A 22047-nucleotide genomic window follows, 5' to 3' on the forward strand; every position below is an offset into this window, starting at 1 on the left:
GGATACCACACTCCGCCAAGTGAAGTCTTGGATCCTCAGAGGGTGGCCATCGGAAAAGACGGAAGAGAGGTTCAGCCCGTTCGCCAGGAAGCAGAAGGAGCTGTCCACCGTAAAGGGCTGTCTGCTATGGGGAGACAGGGTGCTGATTCCAAGCACTCTGCAACGGCGGACGTTAGAGACTTTGCACAAAGGGCATCCGGGCATCGTCCGCATGAAGGCCCTGGCACGGAGTTACGTCTGTTGGCCCTCCCTGGACAGAGACATTGAACAATGGGTCTCCAGATGTGACCCGTGCCAAGAAGTTCGCCCAGCGCCGCCGCAAGCCGAAGTCGCGAAGTGGGAGACCCCCAGCAACCCCTGGTCGAGGATACACATTGACTTCGCGGGCCCGATGCAAGGGCGACACCTCCTCATCGTGGTAGATGCCTTCTCCAAGTGGCTCGAGGTGGTACCCATGGCATCTACCACAACAGAAGCGACGATCCGAGCCCTGCGCCGTCTTTTCGCCACACATGGACTACCGGACGTGCTGGTCTCCGACAACGGCCCCCAGCTCACATCCCTGGCCATGGAGTCTTTCCTGGCAGGACTGGGCATCCGCCACGCCCTGTCCGCCCCGTACAGGCCGGCCGGAAACGGACAAGCTGAACGCATGGTGAGGCTCACCAAGGAGGCACTCACCAAGATGGGCCCGGGAGACTGGCAGGAACGGATAGACAACTTCCTCCTCACCCAGCACATCACGCCGCATGCCACCACCCACAAGAGCCCGGCCGAAATGCTGATGGGCAGAAGGTTGAGTTCACCCTTGGACCGGCTGCACCCCCAATACAGCCCTGAAGTGACCACAACCGCCAGCCGCCCGCTTCGCGCCTTCAGCAAGGGAGATTCAGTTTTCGCGCTGAATTTCAACGGCTCTCCTAAGTGGCTGAAGGGGAAGATTGACAGCACAACCGGCCCCAAATCCTACACCGTCGAGTTGGAAGATGGACAGGTCTGTAGACGTCACATCGACCAACTCCGGAAAAGGTGGGGGGGAACACACGAAAACCAGCCTGACGAGGGAGGCCTACAACACCCAGACGAGGTAGGCCTCCAACACCCTGGCGAGGTGGGCCTACCACACCCAGACGAGGTAGGCCTACAACACCCCGGCGAGGTAGGCCTACGACACCCCGACGAGGTAGGCCTACCACACCCCTGCGAGGCAGAGCAACGCCATCCCGACAAGGTCGGCCCAGCACACTACCAGGTACTGTCACGTCGGCAGTCCAGCGAGGTAGACTGGGGCCAGCCGCACGGGGGATGGCAACACCAACCCAGCCAGGTGGGCACCCGGCACAACAGGGCCAGGGACCACCAACCCAGTCCACAAGTAGACCGGGACCTGTGCAGAGGAGGAGCAGTGCACCCCACCAGTGATGGCAGCCTACGCCAGCCCGGCCAGGGAGACCGCAGTTCCAGGCGAGTAGACCGGGACCCAGCCAAGACGGGCACCCCACTACCCATGGGCGAGGGTGGCACACGACTCCCCGGCGAGGGGGACCCCCGCCCATCTCAGAAGACAGCCAGGAAACAACAACCTGACCCGAATGACCCCAGGCACCAACCGGCGGTAGACCAGGGATTAGGGGGAAGGGAAAGCCGACAACAACCCGGCCAGGGAGACCTGCACCACCCCGGCAGGGGAGACCTCTGCCAACCCGCAGAGGTAGTCCCGCAACAACATCCCGACCAGGTCGACCACCGCCAACCTGACGGGGTAGACCAACGCCAGCCCAACCGAGGGGACCGACGCCACCCCTGCGAGGTCGAACTGCACAACGCAAGCCAGCACCACCCGCAGCTGGCGGACCGGACCCGAGGCACCGAGCGGAACCACCACCCAGACGGCAGCAAGCCGGACCACAACCGAACCGCAGCGCCCAGGAGACCAGGGAGGAGCAAGCGAAAGACTTACCGAGACTCAGACGCTCTTCCCGGGTCGGAACCGAGCAACCGCTACGAGACTGTAGATCCACAGGCCAGGAGGAAGACCACCAGAACCAGCCATCCAAGGTCTGCGGTCCGGCCGGAGGCGCTGAGGGTGACCCCGCACACTCGCCAGCCGAACCGAGCCCGGTTCCGGGGAGGGAACCAGGAGACACAGGAGCCCCGTCCGTCCAGGTCAGGGACGAGGAAGAAGTGAGACTGCGCAGGTCAACTAGGGTGCCGAGGCGTCCTACGTACCTGCGTGATTACATGACTTTTATTGACGAGGATTGACAGTTCCCGGACTAAGAGGGGAGGAGTGTTATGTCCTTATAAGGACATCCGCCCGGATTGGCTGCCAGCCATCAGGCGGGAAAATTTGAATCTCTGTCAGGGGCGGTGCGACTGCCGGAGCGAATATAAGGAGAGCTCTGGCAGCGCGCCCTCAGTCTTGTCTTGTTACCTTTGTAGCTAATAAAGTTACTAAATATATCGAGCTGGTCACGTCTTCATTTCCTGCGCCTGATCTAACAATCTTTATTCCAGTTAAGTGAGAAATTGGTTCCAGCTTTCTGCCAGCTACATGACTATGTAGGAAGTTAACACCCACCCCTCTCCTAGAAAAATGAAATATTCTAGGAAATATTAAAATGGAGAAATATGTTTTTAGGCAGGAAGCAGATTCACTCTTAATAGCCCCACCTCTCAATAGCCCACAGCAGATGTCAGCACTTATGAGATAAAGAGATAGCTAGGTCTATTCATAAGCAAATGCCCTCACCCAAGATCCAACAAAGGTAGGATTAGCCCTCAGCCATAATAGGAATTGCCCAAAACCCTCTTCATTACATCATCACCCAGCAAGATTCAACCAGGCCTGGGACTCAAAAGACAATCTACAAAGTTACCCCTGCATGGCCCCACCCCATGAGAGTCTGACAACCAATCAGAAAACAAGCTCAAATTCAAAGCTCAACAGAGGGTATATATGTGCTTTTTTGCCCAGGACCTCAAAACCATGTGGTCATTAAACCATCTTTTCAAGAAGCCTCCATGTTTCCAGTATCTTTCTCCCCACTTGGAACTGAACCCAGATGGACATTTCTTCCAACAATTATAACTGAATTGGAGGCTGAATCCAACTGAATGGGATGTGTGTGCAGGTTGTTGTTGTTGGGTGTCTGACCCATCCCAACCCCATGGACAATGTTCCTCCAGGCTTTCCTGTCCTCTACCATCCTCTGGAGTCCATTTAAGTTCACACCTAACTGCTTCAGTGACTCCATCCAGCCATCTCATTCTCTGTCGTTCCCTTCTTCTTTTGCCCTCAATCTTTCCCAGCATTAGGCTCTTCTCCAGTGAGTCCTTCCTTCTCATTAGGTGGCCAAAGTATTTGAGTTTCATCTTCAGGATCTGGCCTTATAAAGAGCAGTCAGGGTTGATCTCCTCTAGGACTGACTGATTTGATCGCCTTGCAGTCCAAGGGACTCCAGTCTGTATGCAGGTAGTCTCATCTAAAAATGCTATTTGGGACCAGAAACTCCGTTGTTAAATGACACAGTCATAAATTGAAAAGCCAGGAGATTGCTCCACTTAATTGGTAGTCCCAATTCCCATCATTAAGGAAGGAAAGCATGGGGCAGGACCTCACATGTCTGTGAGTTGTGATTTCCAGCCAACTTCCCTATTGACTTTGCTTGTTAGAAGCTGGCAGGAAAGGTTGTGAATCATAATGATTGCAGGGACATTGTGACAACTATAAGTAGAAGGACTGGTTAAAAATACCATTTATGCTGTGCCATCAGAAGTTAGAACAGTCACTGAACTAGTGGACATTAAACAAAGGCCACCAGTACAGAAAAAAATTCAAGGATAAAGAACAAGGAAAGAGTTCAGTATTTTCCCTCTTGTTTTCTGCCAATATATCTCCTTTTAGATATATTTAAGCCCCTAGGAGAAGATAGAATGTCATCAACTTCTTTTTTGTCTCATGAGAATTTTGTAACAGTTTACAAATGAGAGTGTCTCTTTGGAAATCACATAATGAGCTTTAAAAAAATACTCCTCAGTGCTAATAAGAAACATGAGATGCTCCCTCTAATTTTCCTTTCTGCATTATGATTGACACATTATATTCATACATAAAAGCATTTGCAATGGTCCATTCAATCAGATAATTGTAAATGTTATATACAATTAGCAACAACTGGATCCCCGACTAATTTTATCTTACATGTACAAGGAGTCCTTAACTTTCAACCAGTTCTTTAGTGACTATTTGAAGTTATGACAGACCTCCCATGGGCTACATGGCCATATAAAAATGATGATGCTAGGTACACTGTCATCAGGTACATAGTGATCAAAATTAATAAAAAATGTTTTGGATTTTCAGTTTACTATAAACATTGGAGAACTGTATTGAAAAAACCTGGGGTGCAAAGACTCAAATAGATCAAAAATGTTTCTGAAAGATTTGCTTTTATAAATGTATCTATTATTAAATAAGTTTAGATTAATTCCAGAGAAGTATGTAGATCTTCTGGTTTTCAAGTAACGATATCAGGAAGCAATCCATTTGGAGTATAGGAGGTAAGGCAGAAAGAACAATATTTTCCCAATCATGATACAATCTTGTAAAATCCATTTTTGATTTTGAATAGCCACACACAGACATTGACTGTTACAGAAATACAAAATGCATTGAATATATGAACTTTAGCATGATGCAAAAATGCAGATACTTCCAAGTTAGAGCAAACTGTACTTATTACTTCATTTCAAAACCATTTAAAATTAAATGAAGATAAAAACTGACCCCTATACACAAAGACTGTGATTCTGTGCTGTTATTGTTACTGGAATATTTTAAAGATATTACTCTGTAACAACAATTTAGTAAATGCAAGTCTGCAGTGTGAGCAGTTTTGATAAACAGCCTCTATGGGCCACACAACAGTGATAATGTATCCTTAAGTACTGCCAACGAGCTGCCATTCTGCACAGCCAATTACTTCTGTGCGTCTGTCACTCAAAGGAAAAATGACTGAACCCATTAGATCAAACCTTTGTCACTGTTCCTAATGCACTCTTAGGCCTCATTAATCTGAGGCAGCAGCAACACAGCCGCCGGTGCCTCATTGCCTCCTTCACAACAGGACCATGTGAAGCCTCTCATCTCTCCCCCAAGTGCACACGTTAATCAAGCTCTGCTTATTACCCCAGTCCCTGTCACGATGGAGAGCACTCTCTCTTAAATGCTCTCATTATGGCCCATCTTTAGAGCTGGCTGAGTGGAAAAAAAGAGAACAAGAACAGAAGAGGAAAATGCAAGTCCGATCGCATTAATATTCATGACAATAATTAGTATTCTAGGTCACTGAATATTCATGCTATTAGTTTGGATTTTATGGGTTTGCTGGATGTCCTGATTGCTGGAGTATGGAGAAAAACAGCATGGCGGGAATGTTAGATATCAATGGTAGTTCAGTATTGAAAATAGGTTTGTGAGCACCCCTCCCATTTTTGGATGAGGCCAAACCAGTGTTTTAAACATTCCCAATGGCTTTAATATTTGAAAAATCACTAGAGAGATGGAGAAGTGAAAATGCTTGATTTTCCAGAAAAGGTTTTACAACAGATTGGTTGCTATTACAAAATATGAGAGCCTAACATAATAACTTCAGAATAGAACAAATCACTAATCTTGGATACAGGACAAATCTAGAAATGAGATACACAAACCAAACTATAATAGAAAGAAGTAAGTGGGTTGACCCAAGATTATTGCTGACATTAAGTGGTGGACTATCTCAATGTTAGAATAGTTATGCTTGCCTTATTTGAAATTGTGACATTCACTAAACATAAAGGTTACATACTGTCATGCTGTAAATCTTAAGACACATTTAAGATATCATTATAGATATATTTTAGGCCTCATAATGTATTATTTTATAAGCTTAGGAATTTTAATGGACTTCCTATCTTACAGGGTTATGTTTTGTATATGCCCCACTCTGAGCATCCAGAAGATGAAAATAATTTTTAAAAGTAGTGATAGAAAGCAGTGAGGATAGTAGCAGGGGCATTCGCAGCAAGCAAAGATTTCATCATAATGGTAGTATGTGCATTGTGATAAGCAACACAAGCCCTGTCCCTTACATTTTTGCCAGCAACACAAAACACAAATATAAAAGGTGCAAGGGTTGCAATTTTTGGCATTTGAACTCCTTGTCCTCTCTGGAAACCATAACTTTGATTTCCTACTAAGGACAGTTAGTATTGGAAGCAAGGCCAAATTCAGGTAGCCCTAAAATCTAAATATTATATGTAAATATTATTTTAAAGAATTTTTATTTTTATAGTTTTAAAGAATTTATATTCTTTAAAAACCAATTTCATACTAAAACAGCTATTCCTTGACATAAACCAGCAAGTATAATCACCTACTTTATCTTTTTTGGGATTAATTTTAAATTTGTTAGCTCACTGGTGATGTATTATGGCCCTCCAGCACTTATTCAGAACTGTTAAAGATTTTCTTGTCTTCAATGAAAATACAAATTGACCTTAACAGCACTGTGAGGCACCAGCAATTTTTAATACAGTTTCTTGTAGATGTTAAATAGTATTCAGTGTGTGGGTTTGGGTCCTCACAGGTTATGAAAACACTATCACTGCAATACTAGAAAGTAAATGTATTAGGTCTTTAAATAAGGTGACCAACTTTTTTACAATGAGAAGGAGGACACAAATAAATTGAAGAAAAAAAAAAGAAGTGAGTCTAATGTATGCGTGTGTGCCGTGTCGTGTTTCGGTAAGAAGTAAAGTAAAAAAAGCCACTTGCACACTGCGCACTCTCTCAAAACAATTATCTTGTGCGGAGCGCATGTGTCTCATAATCACATCTCACCACACTGTACCGAGCCTTGATGAATCATCATGTCAAATACAAATATGTCACATCACACACAACGGATCGGACAAGCATCGATCGAATATGGAGATTTACAGATTAGTCTTCATATCTCGAAAAGGAGGTCATGTAGGAGGACACTTTTCGAGAGAGGACAGAACTTACAAAAGAAGGACTGTCCTCCCTACAGGTCACCTTACTTTAAATAGCTATATATTCTTTACTTTCCAAATAGGGTATCACTTCAGCTCTATAAAACTATTATGTAGGAGCATGCATGAAAAAAGCACTTATATTGGTAATACACTTCCAATGGTAATTTTAAAGATTAGTCGACAGTACTCTAACACAAATAAAGTACTTTCTTTTTTCAAACCTTTCTAAATGATCAGTTCAATCTGGATCTATATTCCAGTTTTTATGTTAAGTCAAAATCTGTACCATATGTAAAAATTGAAATCAGCAGGCAAGGCTAGAAATAATCCACATCCAAATATTTTCATATACTTGCTCCTTCTACTGGGTATAATTACTTGAAAAACTTTCAGGAAAGGTTACTTGAACATTTGGCTATGAATGCACAAAATAACTCCAAATTTCTGGATTCATACATTATCTTGAACCATAAACTAACCATACAGATGGGGCTCATATGACACACTACAATATGGATGGTTGAGTATACTTCAGTGTGTCATGTGAATTAGGAGTAGGTCACATGACAAATTAATGGCCCTTGGCCAAAAATTAACAATCTAAAAATAATACAGAAGAGGATAATAGAAGCATGTCGAGAGAAGAGTAGAAAATTGGAAAAAAATATTCCATGTTGCAAACAATAAGAATTATCACTGCAGTGCCTGCTAGGAATAGTGGGAGATTTAGTCTTGATTAGGAAAGACTAATTGAGTGATTCAGAAACAATACAAGATGGCAAGTATCCAGCATTGCATGCATAGCATCAATATGGCTGTAGACATCTCCTATATGAATAGCCCTGCTGGATCTAGCCAAATCCAATCTTTTACCAACTTTGTAAGATGGACATATATCACTCTCCTGCTCTTATTCTCCTGCAATTTATATTTGGAGATATACTGCTCCCTACCTGGAGGTAATATTTATTTTCCAGAATTTATAGCCAAAATGCCCACAAACTACAGATTGCAATCTGAAGAATACAAATGGTTTACATTTAAACAAAAAGAAGCCATTACATTTCAAAGCAACTATATCTAGAATCAGCTTTATTTCCAAAAATGTTCTTAGAGTCATCGTAAGCCGGGAAGACATTCTTAATAAATAAACTGTTAAGTCTGGCAAATGTGTCCATTGACTATGTTGCTTTCCTCTTTTTTCTTCCATTTTCCTTCCTTACTTTAAGTTTTGCAATTACACTTCTAGAATCTGCTTCTTAGAAAGTCCCTGCCATTTTAAGCCCCCTTTCCCAATGCCACAAGATCTTACTTAACATTGTTCTTAGTGTATTAATAAAATAATCTCTTTTTTTAGTTCAAGATATATGCTTTACTATGCACAATTTATTATATGGCCACTTTCCTGCAATGTTCCTACTATTTTCACTTCTTTGAATATTTCTTTTTGGTGGATATCAAGTCAAGGGTAGCTTTTCTCCATTACAGTTGTCAGCAAGACAAGCCTAGAATTTCTGGGAAGTACTGTGTTTGGCAGAATTTGTCTCCTGCCATAGGTCAGCGTGTATCAGCCTTCCCAGATAAATCAGACAGAAAGCATGACCAGATGAGCTAATTCTACTTTAGCTAATTCTCTAAGTCTGACTGGACTTGAGAGATGGGTTTTTTTACACAACGGCGAGGAACGCACAGAGCTGGAAAAGTAAGACACGCATCTCTCGGCCCAACATGTCCCACCCCACCCCAATGGCAACAGCAGCCTGGCTGCTTCCCTTCCCCGCCATATCTTTATTGAGAAGGGTGGCAGGTGGGACAGGGGAGAAGCGAGACATGTAGAGCAAGACGTGGCTCCCCTTGCTGTCTCTTCTCTCCCCTCCCTCGCCAGGCATGGCAGGGTTCCTGCCCCTTGCTTAGCCACCCACCCCCTTTAGGGATGCAATTTGGGGGTGGCAGGTAGGGTGGGCGAGAAGCGAGACACGCATCTTACCTTTCCAGCTTTGTTACGTTCCTTGCCGTTGTGTCCAGGGAAACACATTGTAAAAAAAACCTGTCTCACAAGTTCAATCAAACTTCTCGAACTCGCGAGAAGGGTTTTTTTACATGTTTCCCTAGACACAATGACAAGGAACGCAACGGAGCTGCAAGTCTTTGGTAAGATGCGTGTCTCATGGTGGGGCACAATTTGGATTGGCAGATGGGACAAGGTGGGGTGGGGTGGGGTGGGCAGCAAGACACGCAACTTACCAGAGACTGGCAGCTCTGTCACGTCTCTCGGCCGGTCTGTGCAGGGAAACACCTTGCATAGTAAAGAAAAACTTCTCGCAAGTGCGAGTAATTAACAAGATGTTTGTCTCGCAGTGGGGCACAGGTGTGGCAGGGATGGGATGGGGCGGGCCACGACATAAACACTGTCTGGAAGCCGCTGGAAGTGGAGAAGAGGCTGTTCGGACCAGCCGCCTCCTGACGTGTCTTCTGGCAGCCGGGGCAGAGAGGCAGCAAAGGGCGAAGGAAGCCACAGGCCCACATGGAGCTGGAACTATAGAGCAGGAAGCGCACTCCCAGAGTGGCCTGCTGCCAGAAGACTCTCTGCCCCAGCTCCTGGAAGACTCAGCAGCAGGCGGCTGGCCTGACCAGCCTCTTACCGTTTGGTCGGTGAATGGTGCTCTGCCCGGCCGAGGGAGGGTTGTCCGCTGGGTGAGCACTATGTGGCAAGAGGTACTGGGTGGCTGCTCTCTTGTGAGTGGGGTGGGAGTTTGCAAGCAAGGGGGATGGATGGATGGATGAGAGGCGGGCAAGTGGGTGCCAAGAACACTGGGGAGAGATAGAACAGAGAGGCAGCTCCCGATCAGCTCAGCTGATCCATGGGTTGCAATTAAGGGGCCCAGCTGCCATTAGATGACCAGGGAATGAAACTGCTACCTCCTGTGCTGGCCACACCCACCCCTTCACTAGGGCTCATTTTTGGGGGAGGGCATATATTTATGCCCACCCCAAAAATCAGGCTTGGCCTTATTTTCAGGACATGTCATATTTTCAGGAAACTTTTATTTTTATTTTATTACTGCACTGATAAATACTGATATTGTCTAATACTGACTGATTTATGTTTCTCAAGTTATTCTAGTATCTGAGAAAAGTATTCTACAATTGATGGATAAATCCTCACTTCAAAAACAAAAAGTCAGAACAAAAATTGGACCTTCTTGGGCTATGTGGCAGAAGTAAAAAGAAAGGTTAACAAAACATCAAAGTTTACATGACTTCCATTTGACAGAACAGTCATAAATTGGTAATTTACCCAGTAATCATTTTGATAGTCATATTTTGAAAGTCTTAGCATATTTGCACAATGTGCATACATTTTTGTACTTAAGTTCCAGTTCCCACTAATAAAGCAATACCTGTGCCTAGGGAATATCATTTACACTTGAAGCTGACATTCATATGATAGGGTTCTTTAGTTCCTTCTTTCACATGGCATTTTATTCAAGTTCTTTCCTACCATTATTTATTTGTTGTTGTTTTTTCCAAAAAATTGTTCTGCCAGTCAAACCTTCCAGGAGTGGCTAAAAACCAAACTTTATGCTTTTGTATGTAAAAATAAGTGGTAATGAATTAAATGGAATTTACTTTTACATAAAAGTTTTACCTTTACAATGCAATCCTAAGTGTTCCCATTCAGAAATAAGTCAATGGGACAAACACCTGGTAAGTGGTAATTAGAGTTCACTGAAATCTGTCTAGAGAGTAGGTGAAAAAGTAGAATGTACAGCTAGGTTACACACCAGAACATTTTAAACAGATGGCATCACACTGTTTTTACCTTTATCAATTTATTTCACAGAGCATGACTGTTTTCACATAAAAATATCTAAAACATAAATATATTAAATACAATTACTGTGTTTTTAAATTAAAAGGCAACATAAACAAATACTGTGCTCATATATCAACTATATTTCTCTTACCTGGATTTGGTGAAATATGTAAAGCGCTCATCTCTTTGGACAAGCCATTTGTTCTTTGATTAGAGATAGGTGCACAGACTGATGTTGCACGAGGTGGCCTCTTCCCTGGCACTTTAACTGTGGTTCTCAGGAGATCAATTTCTTTTCCATGAACATTTTGCATATAGTCCTGCACCAAAAGAACACAAATATATTTCCCCCAGAGGAAATGAAAATAATGCAAAAAATATGGGACTAAAAGAAATCATGTGATTAATTTGATTTTCCTGAGGTTACTAGGGGTTTATGTTTCTTAAAACATATTTGTCTTAATCTCCAGGAAGTTTCCTAAAGTAGATCAGAATATAAAATTGCAGGGTGGGGGGCAGTGCTAAATAGTAATAGCATAAAACTCTCACTGGGAAGCTGTTAGATCCTATATATAAAAAGCAATATAAATTTTGGTGTTGCAGCTGCAGATGGGCAAAGCATAAGACAGCATTTGTCCATGGTAAAGTTAAAGATAAAGGTTTCTCTCACATATATGTGCTAGTTGTTCCTGACTGTAGGGGGCGGTGCTCATCTCCATTTAAAAGCCGAAGAGCCAGTGCTGTCCGAAGACGTCTGTGGTCATGTGGCCGGCATGACTAAATGCCAAAGGCGCATGGAACACTGTTACCTTTCCATCAAAGGTGGTCCCTATTTTTCTACTTGCATTTTTTACATGCTTTTGAACTACTAGGTTGGCAGAAGCTGGGACAAGTAACGGGAGCTCACCCCATTATGCAGCACTAGGGATTCGAACCGCTGAACTGCTGACCTTTCAATCAACAAGCTCAGCGTCTTAGCCACTGAGCCACCGTGTCCCATTTTGTCCATGGTAGGACAAAGGTTAAAGGAAGAGGTTAGAACCTGTTCCAATTACACAATGGCTAGTGTCAAAGGAATGGAAAGGGGATTCCACATGTGTACTTCAGCTGCTTCAGAAATTTGACATCAAGAAGATTCCCTGACATATGCAGTTGAAGTTAAGAAGAAATTTGAACTGCTCAACATCATAGCAAGCCAATCAGATGAGCTATGGGAGGAAATAAAAATAACTGTCACTGAAGTAACCCAAAAACGTATTTCATACAAGATACCAAAGAAATTGGCCAGTTGTATATCAGAAGCTACAATAAAGATGACAGAAGAGAGAATGAAAACAAAAACTATTGTTGACAGGGAAGAAATGCAAAGATAAATGCAAAGTTCCAGGGAGAGACAAGAAAAGATAAAGAAAAGTACTGCACTGAACAATGTAAGAAAATGGAGGAAACAGCTATGAGAGGTCATACAAGAGATTGTTTCACTTATGTAAAGAAGGCCAGAAACATCTATATGGCAAGAAAGGCTATGGTCAGAGGACATGATGGGCAGGAATTGCATGACCAACAATCAATCAGAGAAAAAGCAAATGACCACTACATGTGCTTCATTGACTACAGTGTTGGATTATGTTGACCATGACAAGCTCTGGAACTGCTTCAAAGAACTGGGAATATCACCACATCACCATATCACATCCAGCTCATTCAGTTATTGCACTCTGATCGGGCAGCCACATTAAGAATAGAATATGGAGATGCAAAATGGTTCAGAATTGAAAAAGGCACTCAACAAGGTTGCATCCTGTCTGCTATACTATTCAACATGTACACAGAAATAGTTATAAGAATGCACGTTTGGAGGAATCTTCCAATGGGGTTAAAGTCAGTGGTAGGAATATCAACAGCCTCCGATATGATGATACAACATTACTTTAAGCAGAGAGAAACCAGAAGCGTTGCGGCAAGACTGGCTGGAAAATAGTGGGCTCCAACGAGCCTCGTGAAAATCCAGCCAGAAAAACCGCTGTCGGGGGGAAACGTCTTGTAGGGACGGTGAAGAAGGAGAGGCACCTCGGACGACCAAGAGGAACAGGCAAGTTCCTCAAAGGGTCAGAGGCAAGCTTTTCGGACTGGTGGCAGGGGTGGTGGCCATTGCAACTGCTCTGAAGCTGGGGCAACTAGACTAAGATTTGTGCAGGAGCAGTGTTTGAATGGAGTATTGGTACTGGGTGAGTGACTCACAGGTAAAAAAGGAACTTTTTAAAAGTGGTCCCAGCACGGAAACAAGTGGTTAATTGGCATTGGGAATTTTAATGGAGGGAGAAGAACAAAGAGGAAATTAAAGCACTAAAGCCCAAAAAGATTTTTTTTTATTTGGATCTAAAATCGGATTTGGAGAAATTAAAAATAATACAAGAAAAAGAAACCGAAGGGAAAGTATTCATTAATGAAGATTTCAACTATACTGGAAGGAAGAACAAAGAGGAAGCTAAAATTTAAATACAAGAAAGGAAATTTTACAATTGGATTTAAAATTGAATTTGGAGAAACTAAAAACAATAAAAAGAAAAGAAATTGAAGAGAAAATATTTTCTATGTGGATTTAAAAGATTTCTTGCAAATATGATACTTTGTTGTCTTGGGAATTGTGGATTGGAGAGAGGCTTCTGCTGATGAAAAGAAAGTACTACAATGACCGCTTTGAAAATTGAAACTTCAGTGACGTTGATGACCATGAGAATATTTAAGGAGTATTTGTTTCTTCTTAAACTGTTGGGTCTCAACTTTGAAAGGAGGTAAAAAACAACAAAAATTTAAATTGGAGTAGACTAGATAAATACTTGAACTGTATATTATTTGGAATTTAAAAAAAAAATCTGAAAAGATAATATGGAGCATTGGGAGTATGAGTAATTAATGGAGATGCCTAAAAATATGCGGGAAGCATTCAAGGGTAATAAAAAAGCAGAAGCCTGGTTAGGAGAAAAGAAAAAAAGGACAAAGAGAATACAAATGAGAAGCAAGTATACAAGGTTGAAGAGAAAATAGTTGAAGATAAAAGGATAGATAATTACACTGGGATTGACAATGACAAAAAAAGAATGGATAGGGGGAAATACCCACCAAAAAAGAAGGGAAAAGAAGGAAATGGGAGAAGATTGGATAATTACACTGGGATTGATAGTGACAAAAAAAGAATGGATGGGGGGGGGATACCCACCAAAAAAGAAGGGAAAAGTAGGATATGGGAGAAGATTGGGTAAAAATTGGGGGAGAATTAGGAGGATAATAGATTTAAAAATTAGAGAAAGGATTCAGAGGAAAAGATATAATAAATATAAAAAGAAAAAGAAGAAGAAGAAGTTAAGAGAATGGGATAAAGGGAGAAAAATATTAAGAAGTGGAATTCTGGAGAGACCAAGAGAAAATGGTTATAAAAGGAGAAGAGTAGTGAGGGGGGAAGGAAGATATATATTAGTTGATTTAAGGGAACTGTGTTAATAGTAGTAATTGTATGAAAGAAGCAAACATGAAGACATATATTGTTTATTGTAAAATGGAATAGCAGATGAAATATGAAGTAATTATGAAAATGACTGAAATTAAGAGATAAAATTGAATTGAAACGAGAAGGAGATTTTGAAAAAATATGTTCTAGGAAATGATAATTTTGTTTAATGCAAATGGTCTAGTTGATGAAATATGGAATGGTAGTTTGGTTTAAGAGATAAAATTGAAGTGTTGGAGAGTCTGATGGGGAGTTTGAAAAAAACATGTGGTAAATGATATAATGTACTAAGAAGAGTATTAATTAGTCAATGCAAGAAGTAAATATGATATACATTGTTTAATGTAAAATGGACTAGTAGATGAAATATGAATGATTTATCAATGAAAATAACTGAAATCAAGAAAAATGATGAAATAAAATAATTATTGTTAGAATAAGAAATTAGGAATTAGTAATACTGTTTATAATGTACTAAAGAGATTAAGATAAGAGAGGAAGGTTAATTAAGATAAAGGATTTTAATGTAAGAATGGAAAAAGATGAAATACATTGTTTATAATCAAAATGTGATGAAGATTTTGAGAAATATATATAATAAATGGAGAAATAAGATAATTAATTGAAATAATGTTAAGAAATTAGGATTTGAAGGGCGGATGGAGATACTGTTTATATAATAAGTATAGAAGGTATTAAGATAAAAAATAGGGAAAAAGAATATCTTGGCAGAAATTAAATATGTAAATTGCATTTGGATGTTATAATTTGTATAAGATATGACCTGGTCAATACTTTGTTCATAAAATATGTATATGAAAGAAAAAATCAATAAAACTTAAAAAAAAAACCATTACTCAAAGCAAGCATCACAGAAAGCAATGAGTATCTGGAGTGGTTAATCCTGAGAGTCAAAGGTGAAAGTGAAAAATTTGGACTGTATTTTTAACATCAAGAAAACAAAGATGACAACGGCAGAGAGCACACAGGTCAGAGAGCAGTTTGACAATGAAACCATCGAAACAATAAAAAATTAATCTTTCTGGGCTCTGAACTTGACCAAAGTGGTGATTGCAACCTCAAGATCAGAAGGCATGTTTGGCATGAGTAACATCTGGAAGAATAAAGACATCAGGCTCATAATCAAATGCAGATTAATCAATGCAGTAATTTTTCCAGTTGCTACTTATAGTTGCGAAACGTGGACTCTGAAAAAGGCAGAGCTCTGCGACAGCCGGGCTGGTCCTCCAAGCAGAGTCCAGGCACCAGGGGAAGCATAGTGAGGCATGTAGCCTCACCCTGGCAGCTGGGAATGATGGGGCTTTTTGCCCCTCATCTTAAGAAGAAGGAGAAGGAGGGAAAGGGAGAGTGGTCGCTTGAGGGCTGCTCTTTGCCGGCTGCTCCCCGGGTTTGCCCATGGGAACATGGCATGGAAGGGTGGGTCTGTTTTTTGCAGATATGTCCCAACCCCCCATCCCCATCCTCAGAGGGAGATGGAAGGCTAGACTGGGCTGAAGCAAAAGAGAAAGAAGAGGGGAGGGGGGAGAAGCCGCACAGCTAAGGATGAGGGGCTCGTCCACCTCTCCACAAGATCTCTCGGGAACATGGCATGCAAATGTAAAATCCATTCCTTCCAACTCAGCAGCAGTGCCTAGGCTCTGGCAGCGGGGTCGCTTCATCATCTCTCCTGGAGTGTCTTGTCAGTGTCCCCTTGATGGCCTTTCACACACACCCCACACAGTTCCCAGGGAGGGAGGGGGGAACAGACAGGAACGGTGCCGAGACTTGTGGCGCTTTGTTTTGATTTAGGCTCTGCTGGGAAAAGCGGTAGCTGTTCCTCGTGCCATGTTTGTGTCACTTTTGGAAAAGCGTGGAAGCCCTCCAGGTAATATTGGGCTCGTTTGTTTCGGGAAGCGACAGCTGTTCCATTATCTCGGGGGGGGGACACAAAAATCAGTAAAATGGAGCTGTGTCTCTTTATGATCTCATGAATGGATGGAGCAGCTTGATTGTGATTTGCCAGGTAATGCTGAGAGCCAAGTGTGAGCCTCGGAGATAGTTTATGGTGGGATGCCCTTGAATTGATCCGTGGATTTGCTGAGGTGGAAATGCACTTGGAGAGAGGGTCATTTGTAAAACCAGCAAATCATCTCTTGATGGCTATAGGGGATGGTTGGACCCCTGTGGAGTAAAACAAGAGCCACTTTGCTGACATGTGGCCATGAAGGGGGCTGCTGCCTTGTTTGGATTCAGGGGGAGGGAGATTGTTCCTTCCAGATGATAGCCAATGCCTTTGGAAAAGGAGGTCAGTTTTAAAGGGAGAAAAATAGCTTTGAGGGTAAGTCCCTCTAAGCAGCAGTTGGAGGCAGAGGCGCAGGGGGTGGGAGAGGCATGTGATACGGTCCACCAGACATGCCGTGCTGCCATCTGCACCGTTGCGGCCATGGGCAAGCAAAGACTGATGGAGTGGGTGGATGGTTGTGTGGCACATTTGGCAGGCTGGATTACATGCCTCCCCACCCCCTGTGCCTCCACCTGTTGTTGGTGCTGCTGTTGCAAGGCATGTGGTGGAGGTGACACCACATGGCAACCCCTGTGCACTCGGCCACTGTCTAACCTCATCTTTCAGCTCCACTGCACACTTTGCAAGCAAAGTCAGATGGTGGGAAGGATCGCATGCCTCCCCTCTTGTGCCTCTGCCTCCAACTGCTGCTTGGAGAGACTTACCTGTGCTGCGTGGTCTGCACATCCCCAGAGTGCACTGGCCAAGGGGCCGGCAGGCTGCAGCTGCTTCCAGACACTGTCAGCCCCCGTGCTTCCACTCACCACCTCCTGTGCTAGCCATGCCCCGTGGAGACCTGATGCTCTTAACTGGGGCTAATTTTGGGGGTAGGGCTTATATTGCGCACAGCATGAAAAATCATGCTAGGGCTTATTTTCTGGTTGGGTCTTATTTTCAGGGAAACACGGTACTTTGGCCATGTCATGACAGCTGACTCACTGAAAAAGTTAACCATGCTGAGAATGATCAGTGGAAAAAGGAGGTGTCACCTTAGCACCTGGTAGCTGGACATTAGATGACACTGAGATGACCATGGCAGATCTGAAGGAGGTTGTGTGAGACAGAAGGACATGGAGAGTGCTGATCCATAGAGAGGCCAAGGTTGCTCATGACTGAATGGCTGACAATGACGACTTCAGCAGCTTCTAGCAAATATGCATAATAGTTTTCAAATGACTGACAAATATACTATAGATAAATTAAGAAGATAATGTCTGCATTTCTTTGAAGAAATAAATCAGGCTGAAGAAATTTAATCAATTAAATTTCATTGTCTAAATTTTAAGCAACATTAAATACTGATAAATTTGTGATTCTGGATGACCAATATTCTGAAAGTGACTGCACTCAAATTTAAGTCCTAAGTGTTGTAATTCAAAGATTCTTGCAGAGCCACCTTTGAGAGTGTTAAAGCCTTCGATTCTGGAATAGAATATCTAGTCTGCAAATATCTAAATGAGCACCAAATGTCATATTGTGGTTATCTGTACCTTTGCAACCCAAATTCAATAAACCCATTCTGAAGGAAACCTTCTCAATTGACGATTCATTTATGAAATACACTCCCCAGAGAAGTTTGCTTGATTAAGTTTTATTTACCAATCACTGTGATGGCAAACCTATGGCATGCGAGCTGTTGCCCCAGTTCAGCTTTGCCGCGCATGCGCATGCGCCTCCTACCAGCCAGCTGGTCTTCAGGTCTCTGCTGTACATGCATGGGAGGTGTGGGGTGGGCAGAGGGGTGGGCACATGCACAGGGGGGTGTGGGGGTGGGCACATGGTCCGGAAAAGGTTAGCCATCACTGTGCTTGTATTATTATTTTATTGTGTTTACTTGTATTTGTAATGGATATTTTAAAATATATTTGTATTTTCTAAAAATTAAGTTTATATAAAAAATACTTATGCTCATCATACAATCCGCTGTAAGTCATCATGAAAAGATCAAAGAGCTGCATTTTCCTAGAGCAAAATCTCAACACTCTCTCACCTTAAATTTTATAAATTGCAGAAATTAAAATTTATAGCCTGAAAAAGCTTAACTACTTCAGAGAATGGTAATTTACAATATGAGCATATTAGAAACAGTTGAAGATGACCCTATCATCTGGAATATGCAGTGCTACAGAGAAACAGAAAGCCTAATTTTTGATATGCAAATATTACAAAGAGAATATCCCTAGATATTAACTGTAAAAAAATGCTGATAGGAGAAAAGGGGTTGCTTTAACAAGACACAAGGGTAAATCAAAGCCAAGTACTTTTAAACAGCACTTAACAAGTCTCCAGAGTCTATTCTACAGTGGGCCACCCCAGAAGTGCTATCTTTGGCCCCTTAACAGCTGAAAAAGTAGTAATTGCAAATCTATTTACATTAGGTTCTTAAGTTTTCTATGTTCATAATTCAGTAGCAATAATGAAGCACCAGAAAAACAACGATTCTCCCCAAATGTGCTGGTATTAAGCCACTGTATCCCATGGCTCTTGCACCTTTGCCATTGCTTGTTTTTTACGTTCTTCTCTTAATTATGTTGCATCTATTGCCATATACTTAATTAGCTGCATTAATGTGATTTCTTCACACAGTCAAGCAATTAAGAGCTATGATTGAGTTTCATTCAATTAGTCTCAACAAACATGCTAATTGATGTCCCAGATGCAAATGAGGTGCAATGAGATAAACCTGCTAACAATTGAGTGCCATGTTAGAGATCCATTGTGCTCAGCTTGCTCATACAAAAACACATTTTTCTACTTTATGTGGAATTATTTTAAATAGGATAAGGGTGAGGGTATCTCTATGCCATTCAATCTTCAATATACTAAACCAATTCCTAAAGTAGTATTACTACAAGATAGTAAATCCATCAATGTGGCTGATAAGCAATACAGTGATGGAAAATATATATTCTCTGTTAAGTTGAAATCTACTTTGATGGCAAACTTTTATTTACATTTTTATTTATTTATGAATATATTTATATCCTGCCTTTATTTATATCCTGCCTTGGTGGCACAGTGCAGTACTGCAGGCTACTTCTGCTGCCTGCAATTTGGCAATTCAAATCTCACCAGGCTCAAGGTTGACTCAGCCTTCCATCCTTCCGAGGTGGGTAAAATGAGGATCCAGATTGTTGGGGGCAATAGGCTGACTCTGTAAATCGCTTAGAGAGGTCTGTAAAGCAGCGTGAAGTGGTATATAAGTCTGAATGCTATTGCTAATGCTATTGCTATTATTTTTATACCATACATAATTGTTTACCATTTACTACTTTCAGGCAATGTGGTATTTTAAGTTAAACTAAAAATACATTATTAAATCAGTTCTTAATATACAGCTATTATATGCACTGCAATTACTTTCCTTCCTGAGGAAATACCTGACATTTGTGGCAATACCGCAATGCTGTTATGATAATTTTAATATAGGATTGTCACCACAAACATGCGTTGAATATACTTTTGTGTATAAATGACTGAGAAAGACAATTAGTGTAGTCAATTCAGAACACGAAATAATCACACTATCTATATTGCAGTCATAATTGTATAATTACATTTGTTTCAGTTTTTTGTTGAGTTTTAGCCATTGGATTAATTTTTATAATTTATTCAATTACATTCAGATTAAATAGCAATAGCAATAGCAATAGCAATAGCACTTACTAGTGCTTTACCATGCCTATTCTGATAAAGTTCATTCATTTATAAGATTTGCATATTGTCTCAATCTTAAAAGACTAAAAGGTGTACATAAGATTACAGATTGTCAACTTCTTAATCATCCATCTGTGTCAAAAAATCATCATTAATTGGTCTCTAAAGGACTTTCGAAACAACTAAGTTTTTTTTTTTTATTGAAAAAGTTTTACAATTACATTTTCTCCCCAATTTCCACCCCCTAGCCCTCCCTAACCCTCCCCTCCCCCCCGGACTTCCACAGAATATAATCCAAATCAAAAACATATTTTATAAAACTTGAACCCCTCCACCCCCTGTATATTTTTCACATCTTTACAAAATTCAATTATTCTATCTCTATATAATACTTTCAGTTAAAAGCTATCTGATATTTCCTAGTTTGATATTTATTCTGCACATAATCTATCCACTTTTTCCACTCCCATACATAAGTCTCTTGTGAGCGATCTTTTAAGTATGCTGAAATCTTCGCCATCTCTGCAAAGCTGGCCATCTTCAAAGTCCATTCATCAATAGCAGGCATAGCTTCATTTTTCCAATATTGACCTATCAGTAATCTCGCTGTTGTTATCATATACAATATCAACTTTGTTTCACCCAATGTAAAACCCTTAACTATACCCAATAAAAACAATTGTGGAGAAAACTGAATTTTTTTCTTCAAAACATTCTGCATAACCCACCAAATTTTTATCCAAAAAGCCTTCACTTTCTTACAAGTCCACCACACATGATAATATGTGGCATCTAGGCAATCACATCTCCAGCATTTTAGTTGGACATTAGGGTACATACACGACAATTTCTTAGGATCTAAATGCCATCTATAAAACATTTTATAAAAATTTTCCCTCAAATTCTGTGACTGTGTAAATTTAACATTCTGAACCCATATTTTTTCCCATGTTTCCAACATCACTGGTTCTGCAAAGTTTTGTGCCCACTTTATCATGCAATCTTTAACCAATTCAGTTTCTGAATCCCTTTCTAACAAAACATTATAAACCCTTTTAATATGCATTGGACCTTTCTCTTTTATATGTCTAACCAATTCTTCCTCATGCATCATTATACCAGTTTTTTGGTCTTCTTTCCATCTCAATTGAAGTTGATTATACTGTAACCAAGTTAAATTAATCCCTTCTTCCAACAGCATTTCTAAAGTCTTCAGTTGCCATCTGCCCGCATCTGCAAAAATAACTTCTTTATATAAACCCCCCCCCCGAGTGACATTATATTTGTATTCCACATGATATGACCAAGATCCAGCCATAACGGACAACTAAGTTTTAACAACTTATTAACAAGCCTCTAAGAAGCCATGAGAGCCCCATCTAATTTGGTGGGTAAATTGTTCAAAGGAAGAGAGGGAGAGCCCACAGAGGATACTCATTTTTGTGCCCTCTGCTGCTCACAGTAAGTGGGGACCCCTAGCAGACTTTATTTTAGCTTGGACAAGGCAGGGAGAGTCTATGTAGGATAGATTATAGTATTAAGTCTGTTCCATAAGCATTTGGAGAGCTGCACCATTGAAGTTTCCTGTGGCTTTTCAAAGGAGCATTCCAGGTAAAAAAAAATAACATTAATTCAAATTAATTAAGAATAAGGGTACAAGTAACTTTCTTTAGTGCCCCCTTTTCTAAAAAATATCACAACTAAGGCATCAGTCAAGGCTGTACAAAATCCCTCCTGGTCCCAACTTCTAGGGAGAAAACTCTTTCTAGAATCTAGAGTCAAAGTTGGTATTATCACAGATTCAGCAAGTTTTGGAATTATTACAATATGCCAAGTCTGTTTTTTCCATCTAGATCCTGACAACCTTTAGACTCTAGTTCAGGACTTCCAGCATTGATTATTGGTCCTGGGGTGGAGATGTATAACTGCATATTATCAGCATATAATATTTCATCCCAA

At 41.4% G+C, this 22047-nt stretch overlaps 1 protein-coding gene across 1 annotated transcript in view; it reads right to left on the reverse strand.

Moving 5' to 3' along the window:
• AGAP1 (ArfGAP with GTPase domain, ankyrin repeat and PH domain 1) overlaps nucleotides 1–22047 on the reverse strand; it is a 1179374-nt gene that overhangs the window by 597677 nt on the left and 559650 nt on the right. Inside the window, 1 exon segment of the mRNA XM_070933411.1 lies at nucleotides 11013–11181. Within this exon segment, the coding sequence (XP_070789512.1) occupies nucleotides 11013–11181 (169 nt within the window).

The sequence above is a fragment of the Pituophis catenifer genome, unplaced genomic scaffold (assembly GCF_029215685.1).
Source record: "Pituophis catenifer annectens isolate HBS135680 unplaced genomic scaffold, rPitCat1.0.hap2 SCAF_1, whole genome shotgun sequence".
NCBI classification, from domain to species: Eukaryota; Metazoa; Chordata; class Lepidosauria; order Squamata; family Colubridae; genus Pituophis; species Pituophis catenifer.